This window comes from Triturus cristatus, chromosome 6, assembly GCF_964204655.1.
Source record: "Triturus cristatus chromosome 6, aTriCri1.1, whole genome shotgun sequence".
Lineage (NCBI taxonomy): Eukaryota > Metazoa > Chordata > Amphibia > Caudata > Salamandridae > Triturus > Triturus cristatus.
This window is the reverse complement of record NC_140589.1, coordinates 37,932,151-37,958,624: the sequence shown is the minus strand read 5'-3', so window position 1 is coordinate 37,958,624 and position 26,474 is coordinate 37,932,151. Positions and strand designations below refer to the sequence as shown.

Below are 26,474 nucleotides of genomic sequence, written 5' to 3'. Positions count from 1 at the left end.
AGAGCATCTCCTTGGTGCATATTTTAGTATCCCTCCCTTCTTGTGCCATAGTTGACATGGGCGCCGGTGTAGATTCTCGTGGACCATAAAGAGACAGACTCTGCAGCAAAAGTCCACGCACCTTTCGTTTTCTTCACTGTAAGCCTTATTGTCCTTGCTTCACTCTTGGATTTTGGCTTCTTACCTGTCTGGATCCTCTGACGCCGGGTCATCTAAAGAGCGTGGTATCGATACAGGAGGTGCCGCTGCTTTAGAGGAAAGTTAGCACAGGAGGGGGCGGAGCTAGTATTAGTAAAAAGGGAAGAAATACCTGTCAGGTACTGAGGATATCTTTATTAGGGTGATATCTCACCATGACATCCATAAGGACTATGACTAAGGGTGGGCGTAGTTCGCGAAGTAGCACTTCGCGAAGCTACGCAAAGTGCAGTTCGCACTACGCGAGCTTCGCGTAGCACTTCGCGAACTGCGTAGTAACATGTTCGCACTGTGCAAGATGTTGTTTTCAATGATTGCACAGTGCGGACAAGCAACCGGCACTGTGCAATCATTGAAAATGGCATCTTGCACAGTGCGAGCTGTAGTTTTCTGCTGCTCGAGGAGATTTTTACTCGAGCGGCAGCTTTCTCAACGCGAACTGGTAGTTTCTCATCGCGAGCGGTCGCGAGCATACGCGACCACTCGCAATGAGAAACCTGACCTCCTCGCGTTGGGAATCTCGCCGGGAGGTTTATTTTCCTTGTTCGCGATCGCCAACTTGATGTTGCTGATCGCGAACAAGGAAAAAGTCTTGCCGGGATGTCATTTTGCTTGCTCGCGGTCGCCAACTTGACGTTGAGGACCGCGAGCAAGCAAAAAATGACCGCAGCACTACGCAAGACTACGCTACGCGTGTTCGCACTGTGCTACGTGCAATTCGCGTAGTGCGAAGTAGCGCGAACTTCGCAAACTTCGCGAGTGTAGCGTAGTGCTTTGCCCAGGCCTAACTATGACAACTAAAACTCAGCGTAGTGAAGTTTACCGGTGCGTGATCAGAACATAAATGCGCCAGTGACTGATAGAGACGGGCCTGGGTAAAAAATGAGGTACATAAAGGTCTATTACAAATGAGACCCCTCTTCAGTGGATCCCACCTGTACGAACCACATCTCCTCATGTGGGGCGTGCACCATTCACTTGGGTGGGGCCCCCCTCTCCGCCCTCCCCCTAGCCCCCCACCCTAAGGCAGATGGACCCCATGGTTCCATGTTAGTTTAGAGATTAAAATATCGCAGAGGCAGGTTTCCATCTTCCTTTATTCAGAAGTGTACGCAAGCAGTGATGTAAACCCTGTGCCGCGCCTGCAATGCACAAAAGGGTTCTGTATGGGACAGGAGCCTGGTGCCACAAGGTATGCCAATCTCAGTTATCCTGGTGGGTGGGTCAGAGGCAGAGCTTTAGTTGGAGAGGAGGAAGGCCAGGAAGTCCCTCCCCAGTGCCAGTTCTCTCTGAGTGGTTGGTGTGCATCTCCACTGAGGAGTACCTACACTCTCCTTTCAAATGAAACAGATGCTGGTACTAACAGCTTGTACCAGAGCACTGGTTAGGGCTGTGAGGACAAGTACTTCCAGGTCCTGTCCTGCTGTCTACGTCCTTGCCTTCTGTGGTCACTTCCTGTCGCAGAAGTAGTCGGCGCACAGGGGGCGTCAGGGTGTCACAAGAGCTACAAGGTGTAGGAGACGCGTCAGCCACACTGATAGGGATTATGTGCTAAAAGTCCTTGGTCTGGAGAAACGAAGGGGCAGATTAACCGAGTTTATAAGACTGTGTGACGTCAATCTTAGGTTTTATACTGTAAGGGTACTCTTTCAGCAGAAAGTTCTATGCTTTGCAAAGTTTAACACTTTACCACTTTGTGTGCTGTGTGGTGCACCACACATGCATAGTTGGCATGGTTTGAAGAAAATAAATCTGTTCTCCAAATTTGCGCCCGCCTCGTGGAGGAGATATTTATTTTATGCCAATCCCTTTCTACCAAAGTGAGTTGGTATGGATTAGCATCAGAATTCACAGGTGGGTGCCCGGGAATGTACAGGTACCACCCACGCATCGCCTCCTTGACATAAAGTTGCTCATAGTCCTACTGCGCGGCGCGTTACTTTAGGGCTACTGTCCAATTCAATTCAGAATCTGTGCTCTAATGTAAACCCCAAAATAACACTTTGCACCCCGTTTGACCAGGCGCAAAGTGTTAGCAAATCCGCCCCATAGATGTATCACAACGATGAGGGTCTCTGACTCATAACTTTGTACTGCTGCCCAAAGGAGCCCTTTTTACCAACCAGAGAATAGCAAAAGAATTAGGGGAAACACAATAAGGTTATAAGTCTATGCCTTTCAATTTGCAGGCAGCACTTTCATGTCAATTAATAGCTCAATGTGATGTATTAGAAGGATTCTTACTCATGGACTCCAAGTCACACAAGGATCTCTGTGACAAAAGCAATAACCCACTGAGCTATCTACATAAAATAGTAATCTGTGATCTGCATGTCACACGTCATGCCTTGCAGCAGGAACATTTACTCTCCATGCTACTTTAAAACTGGGACATGACCAATGGCAGATCTTTCCTTCAAGGGCATTAAGCACTGGAGTTATCATGTTAAATCCCCTTAAAAATGCAGCTCTGATCTCAGTTCTGCCTGTCATGCAGAGGGCGACCCTTGACCCTATGCCCGGTGCTATGGCACTGGTTGCACCGCCCTAAGCCGGCGCTGGTCTCTGGAATAGCACTGCGTTTCCTCCTAATGTTTGAGACCTGATAGTGGACATCATTCTTCTGTCCTCATGTCCACCATTGGCACCCATTGCATTGTGAGCTCTGATCCTATCTGCAGACATGCTGCATGCCCAATTACGTGGCTCAGTGGGTTAACGTACCTGCTGCAGAAATCAATGCCAAGGTATACTAACGCCGCCAACCAACCTTCATAAGAGGAGTAACACCGAGATGGGTATTAATGCATTCTGGCATTCCAATGGTATATAAAAACACAAGGTGTTATTAGTCCTGCACTGTATCGCGCACCTGGGGCCAGACGTACAAACATTAGGGATACTGATTTCCAAATATATGACGATTAATGAGGTAGGTCGCAGTTTGCAACCCAATAGTAATCGCAGCCCTCCCAGGAACGGAGGCCTGCTGAGGTCAGCAGACCACCATGTCTGTGATTGCTTTTAATAAAGCAAGCTTTTTAATAAGAATTGCACCCATTTTCCTTATAGGAACACAGGATACGTTTCAAAAACCATAAATGAAACATGAGGTTTCATTTTTTATACGTAGGTTGTGGTCCGTGGGACCACTAACTGCTCCTAAAAATATTATTATTTACATTCTTAAAAGGGAAGGGGTCCTCGAGGGTTTGCCCTCCCCTTTGTAAATGGGTTAAAGGATTACCTTTCTGTGACTGGAATTTGGTCATAAAACAGTAATGCATACCATACCGATTGGGTATTTCGAAGGAACGCCCTAAACACACCTCTTCCAAATTCAGAATGATGGAATCGCATTTTGTACAGCAGAAAAGGCATTTTTCCGTTCGCAAATGGCCTGATTCTGCGTATCGGGCCGTTTTGCGACTAGAAAAATGCTTTGAACATCTGGCCCCTTGTCTGCCTCGTGTCTGTGCTCCAGCTGTTATCAGAGATGTTACCTGGGATACTAAAGATGGAACCAGGCAGATATCACCGGATAATGACCTGGGCTCACAATGTGTTTCTGGACTCCACAGGAAGGGAAGGCCCTGGTGGCCGTGGCACACCCCGGGAGCCCACGCGTGGAAGGAATCCTGAGGGAGCTGGAGAGGCTGTGGAGTGCCCTGAAGAGGAGAAACCAGCAGCGAGGCACCGTCCTGCAGGAAGTGAACAAGGTACTGCAGCAGGGCAGGGGGCTGCAGAAACTAAGCACAGTACTGGAACTGGGCACAGGTCTGCAGGAGCTAAACAAGGTACCGGGACTGGGCATCGGTCTGCAGGAGATAAACAAGGTACTGCAGCAGGACACAGGTCTGCAGGAACTAAGCAAGGTACTGGAACTGGGCACAGGTCTGCAGGAGCTAAACAAAGTACTGGAGCAGGAGGGCACAGGTCTGCAGGAGCTAAACAAGGTACCGGGACTGGGCATGGGTCTGCAGGAGATAAACAAGGTACTGCAGCAGGACACAGGTATGCAGGAACTAAGCAAGGTACTGCAGCAGGGCACGGGTCTGCAGGAACTAAGCAAGGTACTGTTGCAGGGCACAGGTCTACAGGAACTAAAAAAGGTACCGGGACTGGACATGGGTCTGCAGGAGCTAAACAAGGTACTACAGCAGGGCACGGGTCTGCAGGAGCTAAACAAGGTACTCAGGGCCAGACTGGTCATAGCGGGCACCGGGTGTTTCCCCGGAGGGCCGCCAGGGTTGGGTCCGGTTTTGGGCCCCTGGGGAAGGGGGGGCGTTTTTGTTACCGGGGCCAGGAATATCGGCCACCGTAACAAAATCGGCCAAAACCGACCCGTGCAAACAGCTCGGCCGCACCCCCCCTGCCCTCCAGGCGGCTGGCCAAGCAGTTTGCCAGGGCCGATTTCCGTTCCCAGTCCGGCCCTGAACGTACTGCAGCAGAGCACAGGCCTACAAGAGCTAAACAAGGTACTGCAGCAGGGCAGAGGTCTGCAGACGCCAAACAAGGTACTGCAGCAGGGCATGAGTCTGCAGGGACTAAACAAGGTACTGCAGCAGGGTAAGGTCTGCAGGAACCAAGCAAGGTACTGCAGCAGGGCATGAGTCTGCAGGGACTAAACAAGGTACTGCAGCAGGGTAAGGTCTGCAGGAACCATGCAGGGTACTGCAGCAGGGCACAGGCCTACAAGAGCTAAACAAGGTACTGTAGCAGGGCAGAGGTCTGCAGACGCCAAACAAGGTACTGCAGAAGGGCATGAGTCTGCAGGGACTAAACAAGGTACTGCAGCAGGGTAAGGTCTGAAGGAACCAAGCAATGTACTGCAGCAGAGCATGAGTCTGCAGGCACTAAACAAGGTACTGCAGCAGGGCACTGGTCTGCAGGAAGTAAACAAGGTATTGCAGCAGGGTAAGGTCTGCAGGAACCAAGCAAGGTACTGCAGGACGGCACTGGTCTGCAGGAAGTAAACAAGGTATTGCAGCAGGGTACTGGTCTACAGGAACAAGGTACTACAGCAGGGCACGGGTCTGCAGGAGCTAAACAAGGTACTCAGGGCCGGACTGGTCGTAGCGGGCACCGGGCGTTTCCCCGGTGGGCCGCCAGGGTTGGGTCCGGTTTTGGGCCCCTGGGGGGGAGGGGATGTTTTTGTTACCGGGGCCAGCAAAATCGACCACCGTAACAAAATCGGCCAAAACCGGCCCTTGCAAACAGCTCGGCTGCACCCCCCCTTGCCCTCCAGGGGGCTGGCCGAGCAGTTTGCCAGGGACGATTTCCGTTCCCAGTCCGGCCCTGAAGGTACCGCAGCAGAGCACAGGCCTACAAGAGCTAAACAAGGTACTGCAGCAGGGCAGAGGTCTGCAGACGCCAAACAAGGTACTGCAGCAGGGTAAGGTCTGCAGACGCCAAACAAGGTACTGCAGCAGAGCATGAGTCTGCAGGGACTAAACAAGGTACTGCAGCAGGGTAAGGTCTGCAGGAACCAAGCAAGGTACTGCAGCAGGGCACAGGCCTACAAGAGCTAAACAAGGTACTGTAGCAGGGCAGAGGTCTGCAGACGCCAAACAAGGTACTGCAGAAGGGCATGAGTCTGCAGGGACTAAACAAGGTACTGCAGCAGGGTAAGGTCTGCAGGAACCAAGCAAAGTACTGTAGCAGAGCATGAGTATGCAGGGACTAAACAAGGTACTGCAGCAGGGTAAGGTCTGCAGGAACCAAGCAAGGTACTGCAGCAGGGCATGCGTCTGCAGGCACTAAACAAGGTACTGTAGCAGGGCACAGGTCTACAGGAACTAAACAAGGTACTGCAGCAGGGCACAGGTCTGCAGGAGTTAAACAAGGTACTGCAACCGGGCACGGGTCTGCAGGAGCTAAACAAGGTACTGCAGCAGGGCACAGGTCTACAGGAACTAAACAAGGTACTGCTGCAGGGCAGAGGTCTGCGGGAGCTAAACAAGGTACTGCAGCAGGGCACGGGTCTGCAGGAGCTAAACAAGTTACTGCAACAGGGCACGAGTCTGTAATAATCATACAAGGTACTGCAGCGGGGCACAGGTCTGCAGGAGCTAAACAAGTTACTGCAACAGGGCACGAGTCTGTAATAATCATACAAGGTACTGCAGCGGGGCACAGGTCTGCAGGAGCTAAACAAGGTACTGCGGCAGGGCACAGGTCTGCAGGAACTAAACAAGGTACCGGGACTGGGCATGGGTCTGCAGGAGATAAACAAGGTACTGCAGCAGTACACAGGTATGCAGGAACTAAGCAAGGTACTGCAGCAGGGCACGGGTCTGCAGGAACTAAACAAGGTACCGGGACTGGGCATGGGTCTGCAGGAGAAAAGCAAGGTACTACAGCAGGGCACGGGTCTGCAGGAGCTAAACAAGGTACTCAGGGCCGGACTGGTCGTAGCGGGCACCGGGTATTTCCCCGGTGGGCCGTCAGGGTTGGGTCCGGTTTTGGGCCCCTGGGGGGGAGGGGGCGTTTTTGTTACCGGGGCCAGGAATATCGGCCACCGTAACAAAATCGGCCAAAACCGACCCGTGCAAACAGCTCGGCCGCACCCCCCCTGCCCTCCAGGCGGCTGGCAGAGCAGTTTGCCAGGGACGATTTCCGTTCCCAGTCCGGCCCTGAAGGTACTGCAGCAGAGCACAGGCCTACAAGAGCTAAACAAGGTACTGCAGCAGGGCAGAGGTCTGCAGACGCCAAACAAGGTAATGCAGCAGGGTAAGGTCTGCAGGAACCAAGCAAGGTACTGCAGCAGGGCACAGGCCTACAAGAGCTAAACAATGTACTGCAGCAGGGCAGAGGTCTGCAGACGCCAAACAAGGTACTGCAGCAGGGCATGAGTCTGCAGGGACTAAACAAGGTACTGCAGCAGGGTAAGGTCTGCAGGAACCAAGCAAGGTACTGCAGCAGGGCATGAGTCTGCAGGGACTAAACAAGGTACTGCAGCAGGGTAAGGTCTGCAGGAACCAAGCAAGGTACTGCAGCAGAGCATGAGTCTGCAGGCACTAAACAATGTACTGCAGCAGGGCAGAGGTCTGCAGACTCCAAACAAGGTACTGCAGCAGGGCATGAGTCTGCAGGGACTAAACAAGGTACTGCAGCAGGGTAAGGTCTGCAGGAACCAAGCAAGGTACTGCAGCAGGGCACAGGCCTACAAGAGCTAAACAATGTACTGCAGCAGGGCAGAGGTCTGCAGGAACCAAGCAAGGTACTGCAGCAGGGCATGAGTCTGCAGGGACTAAACAAGGTACTGCAGCAGGGTAAGGTCTGCAGGAACCAAGCAAGGTACTGCAGCAGGGCACAGGTCTACAGGAACTTAAACAAGGTACTGTAGCAGGGCAGAGGTCTGCAGAGGCCAAACAAGGTACTGCAGCAGGGCATGAGTCTGCAGGGACTAAACAAGGTACTGCAGCAGGGTAAGGTCTGAAGGAACTAAACAAGGTACTGCAGCAGGGCACAGGTCTGCAGGAGTTAAACAAGGTACTGCAACAGGGCACGGGTCTGCAGGAGCTAAACAAGGTACTGCAGCAGGGTACAGGTCTACAGGAACTAAACAAGGTACTGCAGCAGGGCAGAGGTCTGCGGGAGCTAAACAAGGTACTGCAGCAGGGCACGGGTCTGCAGGAGCTAAACAAGGTACTGCAACAGGGCACGAGTCTGTAATAATCATACAAGGTACTGCAGCGGGGCACAGGTCTGCAGGAACTAAACAGGGTACTGCAACGGCACGGGTCTGCAAGAATCATACAAGGTACTGCAGTGGGACACGGATCAGCAGGAACTAAACAGGATATTGCAACAGGGCACAGGTCTGCAAGAAGCGTACAAGGTACTGGAGCAGGGCAGGGGGCTGCAGGAGGTAAACAGGGTACTGCAGCAAGGCACTGGACTTCAGGACATAAACAAGGTACTGCAACAGGGCACAGGTATACGGGAACTAAACAATGTACTGCAGCCAGGAACACATCTTCAGGACATAAACCAGGTTCTGCAATAGGGCACAGGTCTGCAGGAACTAAACAAAGTACTACAGCAGGGCACTAGTTTGCGGGAAGTAAACAAGGTACTGTAGCAGGCCACGGGTCTGCAAGAGCTAAACAATGTACTGCAGCAGGGCACAGGTCTGCAGAAGTTAAAGATGGTACTGTAGCAGGCCACGGGTCTGCAGGAACTAAACATTCACTGTAGCAGGGCTCAGGACTGCAGGAGCAAAACAAGGTACTGCAACAGGGCACAGGTCTGCAGGAATCATACAAAGTACCCCAAGAGGGCACAGCTCTGCTGGAGCCAACGTGGCCTGCAGGAGGTAATTCAGGTCGTGGAGGAGGGCCTGGGTCTGCAGAAGGCAGACAAGGCACTGAAGTCTTTCTATATGTAAATAATATGCCAACCCTACTTATTTGAAATTAAATCAATCCTCATCGCCTTCCTAAATTGCACTAATATTTAAAAATATGAGAAGTGGGTAGCCCCGCTCTCTCCAGTACACAGGGCCGGATTCACAAAGATAAACGTACATTTTTCTGTAAGTTGACGTTTGTTATGGAATTCACAAACTCCGATTTAATAGTAAGTTTCTGACTGTGGAGGCTCCGCAGTCGGGGGGAGAACTCCGCACAATAAAAGTTAGGCATGTCGTATCTTTTCATGTGCGGAGTCTCCGCAGTCGGGGGGAGAACGCTGCATATAAAAAGTTAGGCATGTCTTATCTTTTCATGTGCGGAGTCTCCGCAGTCGGGGGGAGAACGCTGCATATAAAAAGTTAGGCATGTCTTATCTTTTCATGTGCAGAGTCTCCGCGGTCGGGGGGAGAACGCTGCATATAAAAAGTTAGGCATGTAATATCTTTTTATGTGCGGAGTCTCCGCAGTCGGGGGGAGAACGCTGCATATAAAAAGTTAGGCATGTCTTATCTTTTTATGTGCGGAGTCTCCGCAGTCGGGGGGAGAACGCTGCATATAAAAAGTTAGGCATGTCTTATCTTTTCATGTGCGGAGTCTCCGCAGTCGGGGGGAGAACGCTGCATATAAAAAGTTAGGCATGTCTTATCTTTTCATGTGCGGAGTCTCCGCAGTCGGGGGGAGAACGCTGCATATAAAAAGTTAGGCATGTCTTATCTTTTCATGTGCGGAGTCTCCGCAGTCGGGGGGAGAACGCTGCATATAAAAAGTTAGGCATGTCTTATCTTTTCATGTGCGGAGTCTCCGCAGTCGGGGGGAGAACGCTGCATATAAAAAGTTAGGCATAAAAAGTTAGGCATGTCTTATCTTTTCATGTCCGGAGTCTCCGCAGTCGGGGGGAGAACGCTGCATATAAAAAGTTAGGCATGTCTTATCCTTTCATGTGCGGAGTCTCCGCAGTCGGGGGGAGAACGCTGCATATAAAAAGTTAGGCATGTCTTATCTTTTTATGTGCGGAGTCTCCACAGTCGGGGGGAGAACGCTGCATATAAAAAGTTAGGCATGTCTTATCTTTTTATGTGCAGAGTCTCCGCAGTCGGGGGGAGAACGCTGCATATAAAAAGTTAGGCATGTCTTATCTTTTCATGTGCAGAGTCTCCGCAGTCGGGGGGAGAACGCTGCATATAAAAAGTTAGGCATGTCTTATCTTTTCATGTGCAGAGTCTCCGCAGTCGGGGGGAGAACGCTGCATATAAAAAGTTAGGCATGTCTTATCTTTTCATGTGCAGAGTCTCCGCAGTCGGGGGAGGACGCTGCATATAAAATGTTAGGCATGTCTAATCTTTTTATGTGCGGAGTCTCCGCAGTCGGGGGGAGGACGCTGCATATAAAAAGTTAGGCATGTCTTATCTTTTCATGTGCGGAGTCTCCGCAGTCGGGGGGAGAACGCTGCATATAAAAAGTTAGGCATGTCTTATCTTTTCATGTGCGGAGTCTCCGCAGTCGGGGGGAGAACGCTGCATATAAAAAGTTAGGCATGTCTTATCTTTTCATGTGCAGAGTCTCCGCAGTCGGGGGGAGAACGCTGCATATAAAAAGTTAGGCATGTCTTATCTTTTCATGTGCGGAGTCTCCGCAGTCGGGGGGAGAACGCTGCATATAAACAGTTAGGCATGTCTTATCTTTTTATGTGCGGAGTCTCTGCAGTTGGGTGACAGAACTCCCCACATACAAAGATGCGTGTAATATCTTTTTATGTGCAGAGTTTCCACCCCGACAGCAGGGTCTTCACGGTCAAAAACGTACTATTAAATATTAAATCTGAGTTTGTGAATTCCAAAACTAAAGTGTAAGTTTCCCTTTCACTTTAGTTTTGGATGTTTAGGGAAGTTTAGTAGTAGAGCTGGGAACATAAGGGGGAGAATTGTTCTTGGAATCTGCTGGAGGCCTCAGAAGGAATATTTTGCACAGTAATGGAATGTTAGTGAATGTTTTTAGATTTAAAGAACTGTAAGAATTGAATGTTCTAGACCGGTGTTTAGTGTCCGGGTGCCACCATTTTTACCTCTGGGCATCCGTTCCTTTCCCGACTACCATTTTGGTCAGCCTGCTAGTACCTGTGTGCAGGCAAGACCTCACCGATTGAAGGCGGACTACTGCACGGCCGGGTTATTTCTGCCCTCTCATGATAACACTGGCACTACGTGTGCACCAGCGCTATCTGTATTACAGATGATGATGCACAAGCGCCTGAGGCCCCTTCTGTAATACTATTGATCCCCGGGGTGCACATACTAGACACACATGCCCGTTGCACCGCCTGGAACATTGTATAATATCTCGTCCGGTGTTAATTTTACAGCTGTCCTCTTTTTTCCACCACACTTTACTTCCTGTCTCTTTATTTCACTTGTGCGGGTTCTTTTTATCCTTGCTTTATATCCCTTCTCTTCCACCACCTTCTACTTCCTGTCTCTTTATCTCAGTTTTCCATGTTCTTTTTCATACCTGCTCTCTCCATTTGTCACTGTTTTCCTATTCTCTTCTTCCTCCTACTCCATTTCTTGCCTTCCTCTCTCCTGCTCTGGATCAAAATCTGATAATGGGAAATAAGTCCCAGACCCCAAAAATGAGAGCTGGTGCGGACCACTGGCAACTACCCAGGAAACTAAGCATTACACGTGCAGGTGGCATGCTACACACACCAGGAATGGGCGAAAGTACATTGAGAAAACGAGGGACAGCTGGAGGGTTGAGGCTGTAGGAAGCCAGTAAAAAACTCTGGAGGGTACAAGACTCCTGGATAGAGTTCTTCAAATAGTCAGGTAGGGAGAATGCAGGAGTTAGAGATTGTGATCCACAGGAAGTATCACTGTAGGAAAACTCATGGGCAGGAAACAGGAGACAGATTGAAGATGGGCGGCACCTTTGGAGGTAAACCCCACTCAAGCTAGACACTACACAGCGGTTCCTAGCCACAAGACGAAAGTCTTTCATGAGGCGTGGATGGCTTAGACAGGCTTTGTGGGAAGTGGCAGGTTCGACTGTTGTCTCCATTGCCAGCGTAGTACTAAGGATGACTCTGAAGACATTGTCCTCTCCTTCAGGACTCAAGAGGGAGCTCCTGCGAGACCCTCTGTGGTCAGAAGGTTCTTGCTGGCAGATGATAGCGATGAGTCTGTCTGTCACTGAGTGTCCGTCTCTGTTTCTCCCCTTGTCTCCAGGCTCACAGGGTGCTGGATGAACTTGCAGATATGGAGCGGTGGCTGCAGGCCCTGGTCAGCTCGCTCTCCGAGCCCGCTGTCATGAGGGACCCAGAAGCCATAAGGAAAGACCTCCAAGAGACCAGCCAGATGGAGAGTGAGCTATCCTCTCGCGGCCTCTCCCTCCACGCCCTGAAGGAAGAGACCGATGGAATACCTGCTGGTAGCCGGCTCTACTTAGCAGCAAAGATCCAGAAGAGACTGGAAGCGGTGGAGAAAAGGTAGGACATGCGACACGTCTTTGCCAAGCAGGCAACGAAAGGTGAGCTCACGTTGTCATTAGGGTCCATATTGCAATCAACCAGAGACTGCTGGGCCTCTTTGAGGTCCCAGTGTCCATGTAGCAGAGAATTGCTAGACCTGCCTTCCTTTATAAACACCAGGGGATGGAAAAGAACACGCCAGCAATCGGTGGATTTTTATCAGTGAATAATCACAGTTTTGACCGCAGTCCCCAGGGTCCAAAGAACCCTCCAAAAATAATCTGTGCAAGTAAGAATATCATATTTATACAAAACTTTAAAACTGAGCTGTCATGGCACCTGGGTGAGGGTTATTTATGTTCCTTTACTGCCCAGTAGCTGGCGCTTATAGGTGCACAAATGCGTAAGCGCCTGAAGTAGAGAATTGTACATGAGTGAGACAGTTTTGCACCACTAAAGAGGATGAATGACACTGTGGTCTGGAAAGGTTTAACAGCAAAGCCACGGACAGATTGACTCCTCTCATCATCCCCACCAGAGCGTTTAGGCCACCTTGGGTATATTGGCGTATCACTGATCACACATGAGAACCACTAGAAACACTAAGAGCCTGATGTAGATCTCGGCGGACGGGTTACTCCATCACTACGGTGATGGATATCCCATCGACCCATTATATCTTATATGATTTATATTTCGGTGGACGGGATATCCGTCACCGTAGTGATGGAGTAACCAGTCCGCCGAGATCTACATCGAACTCGTAGTGTTTCTATTGGTTCTCATGTGTGATCACTGATACGCCTATTTACCCAAGGTGGCCTAAACGCTCTGTTGGTTTGCACTGGGAACACATCCTGCACCTCATGTAGGGTAGCCGTCCATGTCTGTATCTATACGTATGAGACAAAACTTACTGAAATTGGCTCAAACATTTTCTTGGTTACACCATGAACCTGCTGGACTCGTGGGTAGCCAACATGTGTGCCCTGGCTTTGGCATTAATGCACAGTCTGGTGGAGATGAGGAAGAGCGAGGAATCTTTGGGTTCCTTGGAAATGCTGCAGTACCCGTACCCATTACTTCTGTCAGCTGTCTCTATGGATGTCATTGTTTCTACGTTGGCAGGTTTGCGATGGTGAAGGACGCGGTCCGGCGCAGAGAGCTGGACCTCAGAGACTCATTGGTTCTGTCGGAGTTTTTACAGAATGTGCAGATGGAGGAGAGGTTGAGCCAGAGGAACGCGACACCGGTAAGGAACATGTCATGGGAAACTGACATATACGTGTCAATAGCTGACAAACTGACCAGGTCCATACTGTCAGCTACAACACACACACTACATGACCTATGACCTTTTCTTCATTTCATACCACCGATGCCAGATTCTCATATGAAACCAGAGTCTTCTTCGTAAAGTGGTCCTCACTCTTTTACACTTAGGGGCCAATTACGATGCAGCCCGTAAAGGCTCTGGGCCACATTGTAATCGGCCAATCGGTTTACTTTCTGAACGCAGCATTACAATGCTGGCGGTAGGAAACGAAGTCGGCTGATTATTCCGGCTGGCTTCCGACAGGCTTAAGGAGCCCGTTGGCCAGTCGGAACCAGCTCGTAATCCCAAAGGGTGGCCTTTCCGCACTTGGGATTACAATGTCCGTTTTCCATCATGTTTTCCAGGCCGGCCTGTCCGACATGGAGACCATGTCAGAAAGCGTGTATGGGGGCCCCCAGCAGGGCCCCGTGGGGTCGTTGCCTCTGGTTGGGGGCTGAAGGGGCACCTATTCTGCCCCCTTGTTGATCTCTGCACCCCGTGGCAGGCACCTTATGGTGCAGGAATGAACCACACCTCCTATTTCCCAATGCGAGCATGTATTATGGCGGGTTAGCAGCCGTAATGCATGCTCTCATAGGGAAATGTAGGAATGTGACTGAAGAGTGTTCAGTCGCATCCTAATTAGGCGGTCAGGACTGCCGACCAGAGGTCGGTCGCTCCCAGGATCGAGGCGGTGTTAAGTCTGCCAACATCATAACTAGGCCCATAATATTAAACTCCGGTGTCCCATCCACAATATAAAACCAGTGTCTTCCTTGTAAAATGGCTCTCTCTCTTTTACACTTAATATTAGAACTCTGGTGTCCCATCCAGTATCCTAAATCAGAACAATATGAAGTTTCAAGGTCACTGAAATAATCCCTTAGCAGAATCCTGCTCCAGAGGGGAATGGGTGAGGCATTTAACAATATATCCCTCTATTACACAAATATTTTTAAACTGCAGCAGTTCTTCAAACTTTTAGCTCATGGTGTAAGTATACTCTGCATCACGTTTGAACACGTCATAAACTCCTACACATGATACAACTTTGTTGCTATGTGTGTCTCTTTATAGTGATCCTATATTATGGCTTTAAAGTCAATGCCTGCCTTTCTTTTTCAAAGTGTAGGAAAAACAACCAGTTTAAGTTTTATTACTTTTGATCCAATGAGTTTTTTAAAAAGCATATTTTCAAAATGTGTTAGAATTCTTCACTGCCATTGTAATTGTGAAGCTCTTGGCATGTTTCAGCGTTGGTAAGAAATTGTAACCTGCCTTCTTCAGGGCGATTGTCCTTTGTTTGCACAATTCACTGTACAAGTGGTATCTCAGGGCAGATACATATTTATCCTGTGTCAGGTTTAATGACTATTTCATGGGGGGTTAGCTATTTACTGCAGTGCTTGCCACTGGTGAAGAAACACACTTTTTTGTGCTTGGTCATTTTTGGTAGTTTTATCATCCGTGACTGAGTTGTATTATAACATTAAGAGAAGGAGTGATTATGAGAAAGGATGTTGCTGGTATCCTGTAGACAGTGCAGTCTGGAGTGTCGCATGGAGTGATGACGTCTGATCATGACAGGGTGGTGCAGATTAGGGAATTGCTCCATCTTGGTCACCGCTGACCACCAAAACCTGCAACTGCATCTGGGATTGTAGAATAAGAGTGGTGGGTGTCCTATGGACATGGTGTTTGCTCTCCTGCTTGCTTTTTGAAGAAGGCAGAGTTGGAAGACGTTTGGGGGTCTCAGACGTGGCCTAAGTGGGTGCGAGAAGCTGTTCGAGAGGTAAAGTGAAATCACACCTCTTCAAGCTAAATTTAATGCCTGCCATGCACCCCTCGTCGAGACAGAAGCCCATTAGCAGATGGGTCCCTAATAGGTTTGCTGGTCTGATGTAACCCACCAGAAATGTACCAGCCATTAATAAAGGAGGTACACTCAAAAGTAAACCATGAGAAGGCCCCACATAAAAGACTACAATTTGAGGCAGGAATAGTGGGAAACAACCTTTATCACGCAGTCATTACAACGCACTACCTTTACAACGCAGTCATTACAACGCAACATCCTTTACATCGCATACCATTACAGCACAGGCAATACCATGCATGTCATTACAACGCATGTCATTACAAAGCATGTCATTACAACACATGTCACTACAACGCATGTCATTACAATGCATTACAAGGTAAGTAATGAGGAATAGTAATTTTTAACCCTACACAATCCAACATTTTCCCTACTGTTGCACTCACTGGAGTAGGAATAGTAATTTTTACCCCTACGCTATCCAACACTTACCCCACTGTTGCCCTAAAAGTAATATGCATTGTAATGGAATGCGTTGCAATTGTAAGCACTGTAATGGAATGCGTTGTAAATGTAGTTTCTAAAAATGCGTTGTGATGGCATGCGTTGTAAAATCATGCGTTGTAAAGGAAGTTGTGATGTAAAAACTGCATTGTAAAGGCATGCGTTGTAAATGTTTGCGTTGTAACGTCATACATTCAGGAATATAATTTAGTAATGTCCACGCACCCCACCAATATGTCATGGGCATTGTCCTAGCTAGCGCAGACTTTCATCAAAGACCTATCGACTTCTTCTGTATCCCTGGGCAATGTCGGGAATCTTGAAAACATTAAGGACAGGGTGCTCCTTGTAATGTAACTGGCGATCCCATGGGTCTGGGATGTTTAGAATAGTTTTAGTATCCAGCATGCACTTGATAGCTTCTGACATGAACACCCCCAACTCGCCCCGAACAAATCCACTACCTTGTCACCTTGTGTTGCACCTTTGGTGAGGAGCTAGGACATTCCATGGATGGTACCTGAACTTACCCCCTCTTGCACCTTCTTAAAGAACCCATTGAGTTCCTCGACTCTCCAAAGAGGACAAGGTTGGGCAACCAGAGGTAAGACCTTAGTAGACAAAATATCCCAGATGCCGGGGGGGGGGCATTTTTCGGGGTGCACAGATAGCCGCACACAGAATCTTCCCAAGCTGTGTCTTAAAAAGAAAGCACAACAGGCCCTTCCCAAACCAGACATGAACAGCCAGCTCTGTGCTCCACCATCCTACCCAATGTTGCCAACCTAATAGGCTCCCCATTAATCGGGGCGAGGGCCAGATTGGGCAGTGGGCACCGTGCTCTTTTTTGCATTGTGGGATTCCCAGCACTGGCTCTATATCTGACTTGTGAATCCCACAAGATCCACCTAGAGCACCTTGACTCTGAGGTCTGGGCAGGGCCAATGGTCTGCACGATTCTGATTGCAATATTTCTATTTCAGGCTGTGAGGAGGAGGCTTGATTTCCGCGAGCCTTTGCGCCTCACGCCGACGAAGGAAGGGCAGAAGCAGGTGACTGGTGAGAACGTGGAAGAGATGGCCAGCCCGCTGGACGAGCTACAGGAAGCGGTGGACATGCTGAACGATGCCGTCAAGGAGCGTGAGAGAGTCATGGCTGCCGAGAAGGAGACCGGAAGCCTGGTGCATCTCGTATGTTTATAACCTGGTCAGGGGTGCATGACTTTGGAACAGTAGGGCCAAGCGGGCTACCCCCAGAGGAATATGGAGTGGTTCTGGCTCCCTGGATAACTGAACAGGGATGCTAAAGTTCTGTCCCTTGTAGCAGCTCCTGTAGGCCCATCATGCAGTGACATCTGAAGTCTGCACCGCCAACAGCACGAGCTGCAGCTTAATACCTACCACACAAAAAGTGATGCTCTTTGCCACAAATTGATATTCGAATAAATGGTTCTATCAGAAAAAGTTAGTGTATCTGCAGAAAACAATACAAAATTGAAAATACCTCTAAGCAGGCAGCTTATCTCAAATGATATTCGCGTCTGGGGTCATTTGAGAGCAGCTGACCGCTCTCTTCCGCTCTTTTGTGGGATATGACAGCTTATATGTGCACACAAGCTTCTGCCTGCACATCCCTTAACATATGCCTAGATAGTTATTGCACGGGGCCATTATAAGTATGTGTTCCCCATTTAAAGGTATTTTCTATTACAACAACGTACCTGTCTGCGCATCGTTTCGGTATTGCGCCCAGAGGGTTTCCCAGGGGGCTCTTAAATGACAGTTCATCCCATTTAGTGGTATTCTGTGAATATGGGAATTGCCTTTCCTGTTACATTTTTCGTTGTCTGTCATCATGTAGACAGTTGTGGCGTTCCTTTGTTTTGTCCTGATGAAGACTCTTTGATGTACAACTTACACTTTCTTTTGGTGGGTCGAAACGTCGATGACAAATTCTGACTCTGAATCACAGAGAGTTTGAACTGGACTATATATCCTTTGAACTGAGTACATAGCCTTATCAATATATGCTCTCAATGAACTCTTGCCCCTGACCAGGCTCCACAAGAATAATTGTAGAATTATATTGAGTATTGAATTGTGGAATCATTCTAGTTTATGTATTATATACTATTTGAAGCATTGCACTAGCACTTTTGCACATATGCACGGAGCACCTTGAGTATCCTTGTATGTCCTTTGGTATAAATCTTATAGAAAATTGTTTCCTTTAGCCTATCTCTCCAGTGTGCTACAGATGATTTCATATGACAAGTCATTAATGACCATGTTTTGTATTGTTTTCTGCAGATCTATAAGTTTTTCTAGTAGAACCATTTATTCTGATATCGATTATTACCCGGGTTCTGAGGAACACACGGTTCCCCATTGGTCATAACTGCTTTGCCTACATTTACCATACTTTGTGCAACCTCAAGCAGGAAGCATCACCCGGTGCTGTAATGGGAAATCAATCACTAAACCTTGTACAAGAAATAAAATTGGACTTAGGGACTGATTTAGAACTTGGCGGATGGGTTACTCCATCACAACGGTGACAGATATCCCATCTGCTGAATTATAAATCCTATAGGATATAATGCGATCTATATTTCGGCGGACGGGAAATCTGTCACCGTTGTGACGGAGTAACCCCTCCGCCAAGGTCTAAATCAGACCCTCCGGCGCTCCTCTATATATCCTGGCACGCTGGGACTGTAGAACCAGGAATGAGACTGAGTGCTCGGGCACCATCTGAAGGGTAACCATGAGGAGCCGAAGGGTTAGCAAGGGAGCAGTGGGGTTTTGAGACCAGGTGAGTGTGTTGGAGATGGTCAGTGTTGCCTCTACTGTCCTGCCGGATCATCTCCATAAGAGTGTGATGGCCACATGGACATGTAGCGATGCCTGCTGTCTACACCGCCCTATGGGTAATCGCCCCCTTTGTTTTCTCACATGTCCCCCTCAGCTCTCCGACGTGTCCCGAAGGATATCCTCAGCTCAGAGCCTGGCGGCGGTGCTCGGCCAGGACATTGTGGAAACGGAGCGGGACTTTGCTGCGGTGAAGAGTGAGCCGGGCTTGGAAGGGCTCCAAGGGCTGCAGGACAAGCAGAAGGAGTTGGAGGTGAGCTTCAGACACCTCCTGGAGTTGGGGTGACAGAGGGGGAGTTGAAAAGTCCATTTATTTAGGTGTTCAGTGCGTAGGTTCTTTGAGTGATATTTGTCTTCGAGAAATATAGAGATTAGTTAATAAAGCGGAGAGAAGGAGAAGAGGCGAAGGTCACACATGCTGTCTGGTAAATTAATGAGCAGCCGTGGGGAGGTGAACCCTGCAGTATTTTGGGGTGGGAAATATTTATGTCAAGGAATCACTTCAGGCATCTATGCTTTGTAGAGGATCAATAGAGTGGCTGTGGGGTGCTAGTGACTAGGTGTGTGAGATCTGTGTGTGGCTACAACACCATAAAATTGGTGGGAGTAGTGCGAGGGGGCCACATGGGGTTCGAAAATAGGCCAAGATGCAGTTGAATGGGATGGAGGTCTGTCGTTCATGACGTCTGATTGGGCAGAACGTGTCGGTCATAATATGAGAATACAGGGACTGTTTCAGGACAGTATCCTGGTGCGCTGGCAAAGCTGTTTATGGGACTCACAGTTTGAAAAGAATATGAAACTGAGTGGGGTGGGGGCCACCGAATGTCATGGCAGCATTTCCACAAGAAAGCTTGGGGTGTCTAGGTGTGTATCTTACCTAGTGAGAGTGGGGGCTGTGAGTCTAACTTTTCCAATAATCAGCACATTGTACCCAGCTAAAAAACGGTGCCCCCTGCAGATTGCAGTATCTACCCCTAAAGTGATAGTTCAGGGTGTTGGGGGCTGCTGCTTCCATCTGTGTGCAATCAGCAGGTCACTGGTTTCAAGGGTAGTGATGTTGCTCGGTGGGTTAAAGCTCTTGCTGCACTTGACAAACGCACATTACAAGCTTCAATCCCAATAGAACCGCTAAGGAGGTTGAGGGGCTGCTGCAATCTTCTGTAACCTCCAGATCACAAATTCCAATGCCAGGAAGATAGCTTAGTGGGTCAGTGCACCTGCTGCATAATGAGACGGAGAGAGCAAAGAGAACCCTGGGCTGTTTTCATTTTAGGAAAAGCATTTTATGTAATCTGAACTTGGCTGCACACAGATGTTTACAAAGAACAATATTACGTCAGCGGGAGTGTCTCCACCTTGTGGTGCTGTGCGTCGAACAGTATGTTGTGCTTGGGTGCCTCATGACATCAGGCAACGACCCCAGAATATGGCGAGGAGGGTGTGGACAACAACGTTAGTGGGACCGGACACTAGCTACTTCCAGGGCTCGAGTCGGGGGTACACGCGGGTGGACGCCTTCCAGCCCCTCTTTTCACAGGGTGGACGCCGTCTACCCTGCCAAGAAGTTGAGCCCCACTCTAAAATATGCTGAACACGTCCCGTCCCGGTGTAATTTTGAAACGCCGGGATACATTTAGCAGCGCCTGCGCGTCATCTGCTTTTCTTCCGAGCAGCGAGGTGCACAACAAAGGCCGATTTGGCCTTCTTTTGTCCGAGTATCCAGGCTGGGGCCTGCCTGTACCCTCACACCTAGATGTAAGTGCAGAGGAAGGGAAACAAAAGCCGCAGCTTGTTAACCCTTCAAAGGTGCATAAGAGAGGCAGGATTTTGACATTGTTGGGACCCCCGTATATAATAGATCTTCATGCCCTGTAAGAACGTCAGATGTGTTACTCTGTTCCAGTGCAAAATAACAATTTAAACACCAGTATTTTTTATTTGTTTTATGGCGCTGTTCATCTCAATATAGGGTGTCAGATCACATTACAGCAAGCACACACATTATATTGACAATAAATCACACACGTTTGTGAATCATTGCACAGGGTGTGTTCCATAAGACAGTGAGGGTTACCGGGTGGGGGAGTCACATATCATTCCTCAGAGCTCACTCTGCTGTACTAGAAGGATTACAATGCGACTGCGTGTAACAAAAGGATCTCTGTGATCAAAGCAGTAACCCACTTACTTACCTATCTACATAAAATAAAATCTGCCATCTGCATGTTACACGATGTGCTTTGCAGGAGGTGCATTAACCCTGTATGCTACTTTACAAAAACAGATCTTTCCATCAAATGTGCTAGACACCAGGCAGCTAAAGCGATCACATCTACATGGAAATGTGCTGCACGTGGAATATTACGCCTGGTTAGGCTGGCGGTAGAAGTAGTTTGTCAATCCTTGGGTAAAGGAACCTGTCACGCGCAGTGACGTTACTTCCTGTGATGTCAGTTCCTGTGATGTCAGTTCCTGCAATGCCATGCACTGTGATGTCACTTCCTGTGATACTACCTAACTTGGAGAGTCCCCCCCCACTACTTTTTTTAGGACTTGTGTCTTACTTCCCTCATTCTTGAGCCACTGGGACTCAAAACGTGTTTATTCTTCTATTCGCCCCCGTCCCCTCCAGACCCCAACCTGTGGCGTGTGGGAGCAGACGGGCTGCTGGAAAGAAAACTTTTAGAGTCCAGGCAAATGCATGAGTGTAGCTGACTCCAGGTGAAACAGACACCCAAACACCACCACACACAGCTTGCATTCCTAGGGCCTGGGCTGAGGGGCATTGGCTGAGCTGTGTGTGAGGTCCAGCACTGACACAGCAGGCACGGCTCTAACTGTGGCATAGCGGCCATTTGCCAGGACTGAGGGGCGTTGGCAGAGCTGTGTGTGGGGTCCAGTACTGGCACAGTACTGGTACTGGCTGGACTGTAACTCCAGCCTGGACTGAGGCGCATTAGCGGAGCTGTGTTTGGGGTCCAGTGGTGTGTGTGGGGTCCAGTACTGGCCCAGTACTGGTAAAGGCAGGGCCATTACTGCGGCTCCTGAACTCCAGAGCCTTTTAAAGTGTTTGGTAATAACATTGATGCTGTGGGCCAGGGCCTGGGTGCGGTGCGCACCACTGCTGCATGTATTCTTGTGAGTGAGACATCGACATATGCACAACACATGTCCGTGTTTGCAGCCAGTGACGTCACTGGCAGGCCGAGGGTCTGGCTTCAGGGGATTCAAGCCAAGCAAGCCAAGTCTATGAACTCATTTTAAAACCTCACGCAGGCTCTGCGCGGATCAAAGTCCATGCCACGTACACTGTCCTTACTGCAAGCCAGGCTGCGAGCGTGTATCACACACGTGTGCATATTCACAAACGTGCACACTAGTGCAGAGTATAGAGTGAGGGCTCGCTCGGGCGCACCCTGCGTGAGAGTACCTGACGAATGCAGCAATATCACTCTCTCTCATACTCACTACCAATCTGTGAGGAGTACCTGCTGAGTACACTGAGAGTATTCACTCACATGCACATTACCAGTCTGTGAGGAGTACATGCTGAGTACACTGCGAGTACTCACTCACATGCACATTACCAGTCTGTGAGGAGTACCTGCTGAGTACGCTGTGAGAACTCACTCACATGCACATTACCAGTCTGTGAGGAGTACCTGCTGAGTATATTGCAAGTACTCACTCCCATGCACATTACCAGTCTGTGAGGAGCACCTGCTGAATACGCTGTGAGTACTCAGTCACATGCACATTACCAGTCTGTGAGGAGCACCTGCTGAATACGCTGTGAGTACTCAGTCACATGCACATTACCAGTCTGTGAGGAGTACCTGCTGAGTATATTGCAAGTACTCACTCCCATGCACATTACCAGTCTGTGAGGAGCACCTGCTGAATACGCTGTGAGTACTCACTCACATGTACATTATCCAGTCTGTGAGGAGTACCTTACCAGTCTGTGAGGAGTACCTGCTGAGTACGCTGTGAGTACTCACTCACATGCACATTACCAGTCTGTGAGGAGTACCAGCTGAGTATGCTGTCAGTACTCCCTCACATGCACATTACCAGTCTGTGAGGAGTACCTGCTGAGTATGCTGCAAGTACTCACTCCCATGCACATTACCAGTCTGGGAGGAGTACCTGCTGAGTATGCTGCGAGTACTCACTCACAAGCACATTACCAGTCTGTGAGGAGTACCTTACCAGTCAGTGAGGAGTACCTGCCGAGTATGTTGTGAGTACTTGCTCACTTGCCTATTACCAGTCAGTGAGGAGTACCTGCCAAGTACGGTTTGAGTACTTGCTCACATGCCCATTACCAGTCTGTGAGGAGTATCTGATGTGTGTGCTGTGAGTGCTCTCTCGTATGCACGTTACCAGTCAGTGAGGAGGATCTAATGAGTGCAGTGTGAGTATCCAGTCATATGCACATTACCACTCTGTGAGGAGTGCCTACTGAGTACAGTGTGAGTACTTTCTCACATGCACATTACCAATCTGTGAGGAGTATCTGATGAGTGCACTGTGAGTACTCGCTCACATGCACATTACCAGTCTGTGAGGAGTATCTGATGAGTATGCTGTGAGTACTCTCTCATATGCACATTACCAGTCTGTGAGGAGTATCTGATGAGTACAGTATGAGTACTCATTCATAAGAGTATCTGCTGAGTACAGCGAGAACACTCACTCACATACACTCTACCAGTCTGTTAGTATCTGCAGAGTACAGTCTGAATACTCACATACACTCTATCAATCTGTGAATATTGCTGAGCATAGTGCTTGCATACATATTACCAATAAGTATCTGCTGAGTACACTGTAAGCACTCACTCGTCTACTGGCTACCAGTTTTTCGTTTTTTGGAGTTTTACATAATGCAAACTTGACCCGAAGGTATCAAAGCGCTTTACATGAGCACCAGTTGCATTACAGACGTTAACGTTAATTTTTTGTTAGGCACGGGATAAATAATTGATTTGTCCAGAATCACAGAGTGTCTGTGCTGATACTCGAACCCGGTTCCCCAGCTTGGAGGTCGACCGCTCCAGCCGTTTGACCATATCCTCTCAGCAGTCTGTTAGTATCTGCTGAGTATAATGTAAATACTCACATACACACTATCAATCTGTAAATATTTGTAGGATATAGTGAGAGTACTTGCATACATATCTGCTGAGCACAGTGTGCGTGTTTACTCACATACATACTGCCAATAAGAGCATTACTCACCCATGCACGCCTCTTGTATGCAAGTGCCCAGAACTGTGGTGTTCTATCTGTACTCACTCACACTTTCATACCATGTCTGTGAGAGCACAGATCTGTTGTATTCAGTGTGAGTGAGTATTCCCTCATAACTCACCCCTCCTGTCTGTGATCAGTTGTGTTTCATCTATCTCAGTGCCAGTAGATCTGAGCAGGGGTCTCAATGCTTCCTGGCGGTCTGAGGCAGAACCGATGGCGGCAAAGTTGAATGACAGCATCGCCTTGGCCTCCATTACCTTTCAAGATGGCGGCTACCATCATGCCCTAGCCCCACCTGGGTATGAGCGGCAGTGACCCCTAGTGGCTAAAGCAGAGTCTGTGGTGAGATGAAAAAGAAGTATGCCAGAGATGAGACAGAACTGCACACCACCTAGCACTTCATGTAGATTCCTTCACTTAATGTGATTTAAAGAGTAATTTCGGGGATGTTCAGAGTTTGTGTGAAAGTGCTAGATATTTCCAGAGCAAAGAAGGAAAGTGCTGGTGACAAACTCGATGCTAGACACAAGCTGATTTGACAACAGTCCTTTTTAGGTCGAGCCTTCCAGACAGCGCGGCAGGCTGAAAAACGCCTATTGTCAGCTCACCAAGATCTTACAGTGGGCTTAAAGTCCGCCCATTGCTTACCATTGGTTGGCTCTATTGCCACTTCCATTTCCTTGCTTCTTACTTGATGGCTTTCCTTGTCCCATCTTGTGTTCATCACTCCCCTGGAGCTTATCCCCTTTCCTGTCCTTTTGTTTGGCTAACTTGTATCCTTCCACTGTTTACATTTTAGGTAACTACTTTTTTCTTTTTGGTTAAACACTCCATGAGAGTGCATGTGTTTCCAGCTCTCTCCCCCGTGTACTGATTTCATTTATTATGTTCTATGGAATGTTTAGTTTATGATATAATATGTTCTTTAAAGGGCTGCATGTGTGGGCAGCAATAAAAGTTATTCCATAATGTCAGCCTCCGTTGTCTTTAATGAAATCAAGATTCTCTCTGTATGTTAATTGGAGAATCGGCATTCTCCTTCATATTGCTGCCCCCTACGCCCTCCATCTTGGCAACACCTAATATTTTCTGCTACTTCCCTTCTCCTCTCGGATTATCCTTGCGGAGGGACAGTGTACCCCGGAGCCCTTTACATCATTTATGGAGCCTCTCTGCCAGCTGGAGAAAGGCTCCGAGCACTGCTCGCATCGGCAGGGCGAGCCCCCATGAACCACCAAATGCGTTTTACGACCGCACAGCACAGAGGTTGCTGGAACATATTAGCTTCAGGCTGATTTCCCACTAAACAAAGCCATGTGGCTTTCAATGTGCGTGAAGAACTACCTGCCGTTAACTTATTAACTGGGCACGTAAACCCTCAGTGAAATGAGGTCCGTCAAGCAGTACAGAAAGGCAGCCTTTAAAACTCCCAATGCCAATTTTCTAAAGAAACTCTAACGTAACCCTTGCATACACCTTCGGAGTTACCCTTCCAGAGTCGTCTACAGCGCTGCAGTTTACAGTTCACTAAATCATGAGTATTGTGGACCATTTGACCAGTGTTGCATTATCTGCTTCCTTCTTCTGAACTTCAAAAACACACTTGCCCGGTTACATAGTTGAGAGGGTTTTTTTGGGCTCCCGGTCCTGTGTCTAGTGCAAGCCCTCTGAGTTGGGTTTAGGAGTGTGCAACAGCTCACCGCTTAGATTGAACATGAATCGCAAATGTTTTCTCGCTGAGCAACCACCAGTCTTGCAGCCCATCGGGCCACCTTGATGCGGGCCCCTTTGGCAAAACCAATGAGGCTACCATGCCTTCTTCTTTCCTAGCCACAAGCTGTTAGTCCGCCTGTGAGTCCGCATCCTCCAGTACTGCTGGCGGTCCAAGCCGGGCCGTGAACGCAGACATTGCAAATTATTGTTAATTGGGCAGTTTCTATACAAATCTGTCATGCAGAGAGCCGGGAGCCTGGACAATCTGCGAGGGCTGTTCATGGAGAGGAGAAATACCGTAGCCTGGGCCCAGATGACCACCAACAGCAAGTGCCGCTCTTTTTAGGTCGCGCCTACGAGACAGCATGTGCACTGTCTGCTGCGAGGCATATTGTGGCTTACAAGTAAACAGGAGGGCTTGCAGCCTGCCTAGTGCTTACAATTGTTTGGCTTTCCTGTCACTCTCATTTGCCTGCTTCTTATTCGTGTCTCAGCTTGTCAATCTTGTGGTTGTCCCTCCCAAGGAGCATTACCTCTTTACCGTAGCTTTTTTTTCTTAGCTCTGCTTCCACTGCTTGCTTTCCGTGCTCTACTTTTTTCTGTTTTTGCATGTGTTCTGAAATGTCACCCTCCTGTACTTCTGTCCCCATGAACTTCATGTAGCTCTCTGTTACCCGAGGGCTGCTCCCCACACACTTCCCTGTTGTTGTTTGCCAGTTTGCTTCTCACCTTTGCCTCCCCACACCCTCCGTGTTGCCACCTCCACTGATGTTTTGTGTTGGTTGCCTGTCCCTCCCTCCAGCCCTCATGTTGCTTTGCCCCCCCCCATTGCTCCGTTACCAACCTCACTCACTTAAAAAAATAATCTTGCATGATTTTTTTTTGTTTATGCTTACTGATCCAACTCGGATTA

The 26,474-nt window shown here is 48.8% G+C and overlaps 1 protein-coding gene across 3 annotated transcripts in view; it reads left to right on the top strand.

Moving 5' to 3' along the window:
• Positions 1-26,474, top strand: part of LOC146813709 (uncharacterized) — a 248,540-nt gene that overhangs the window by 126,141 nt on the left and 95,925 nt on the right. For all 3 annotated transcript variants that reach the window (XM_085610204.1, XM_085610202.1, XM_085610203.1), the window contains 5 exons: positions 3,780-3,917; positions 11,837-12,096; positions 13,207-13,330; positions 16,700-16,906; positions 18,684-18,839. In XM_085610204.1, the coding sequence (XP_085466330.1) occupies positions 3,780-3,917; positions 11,837-12,096; positions 13,207-13,330; positions 16,700-16,906; positions 18,684-18,839 (885 nt within the window). The remainder of the gene's footprint in view (positions 1-3,779; positions 3,918-11,836; positions 12,097-13,206; positions 13,331-16,699; positions 16,907-18,683; positions 18,840-26,474) is intronic.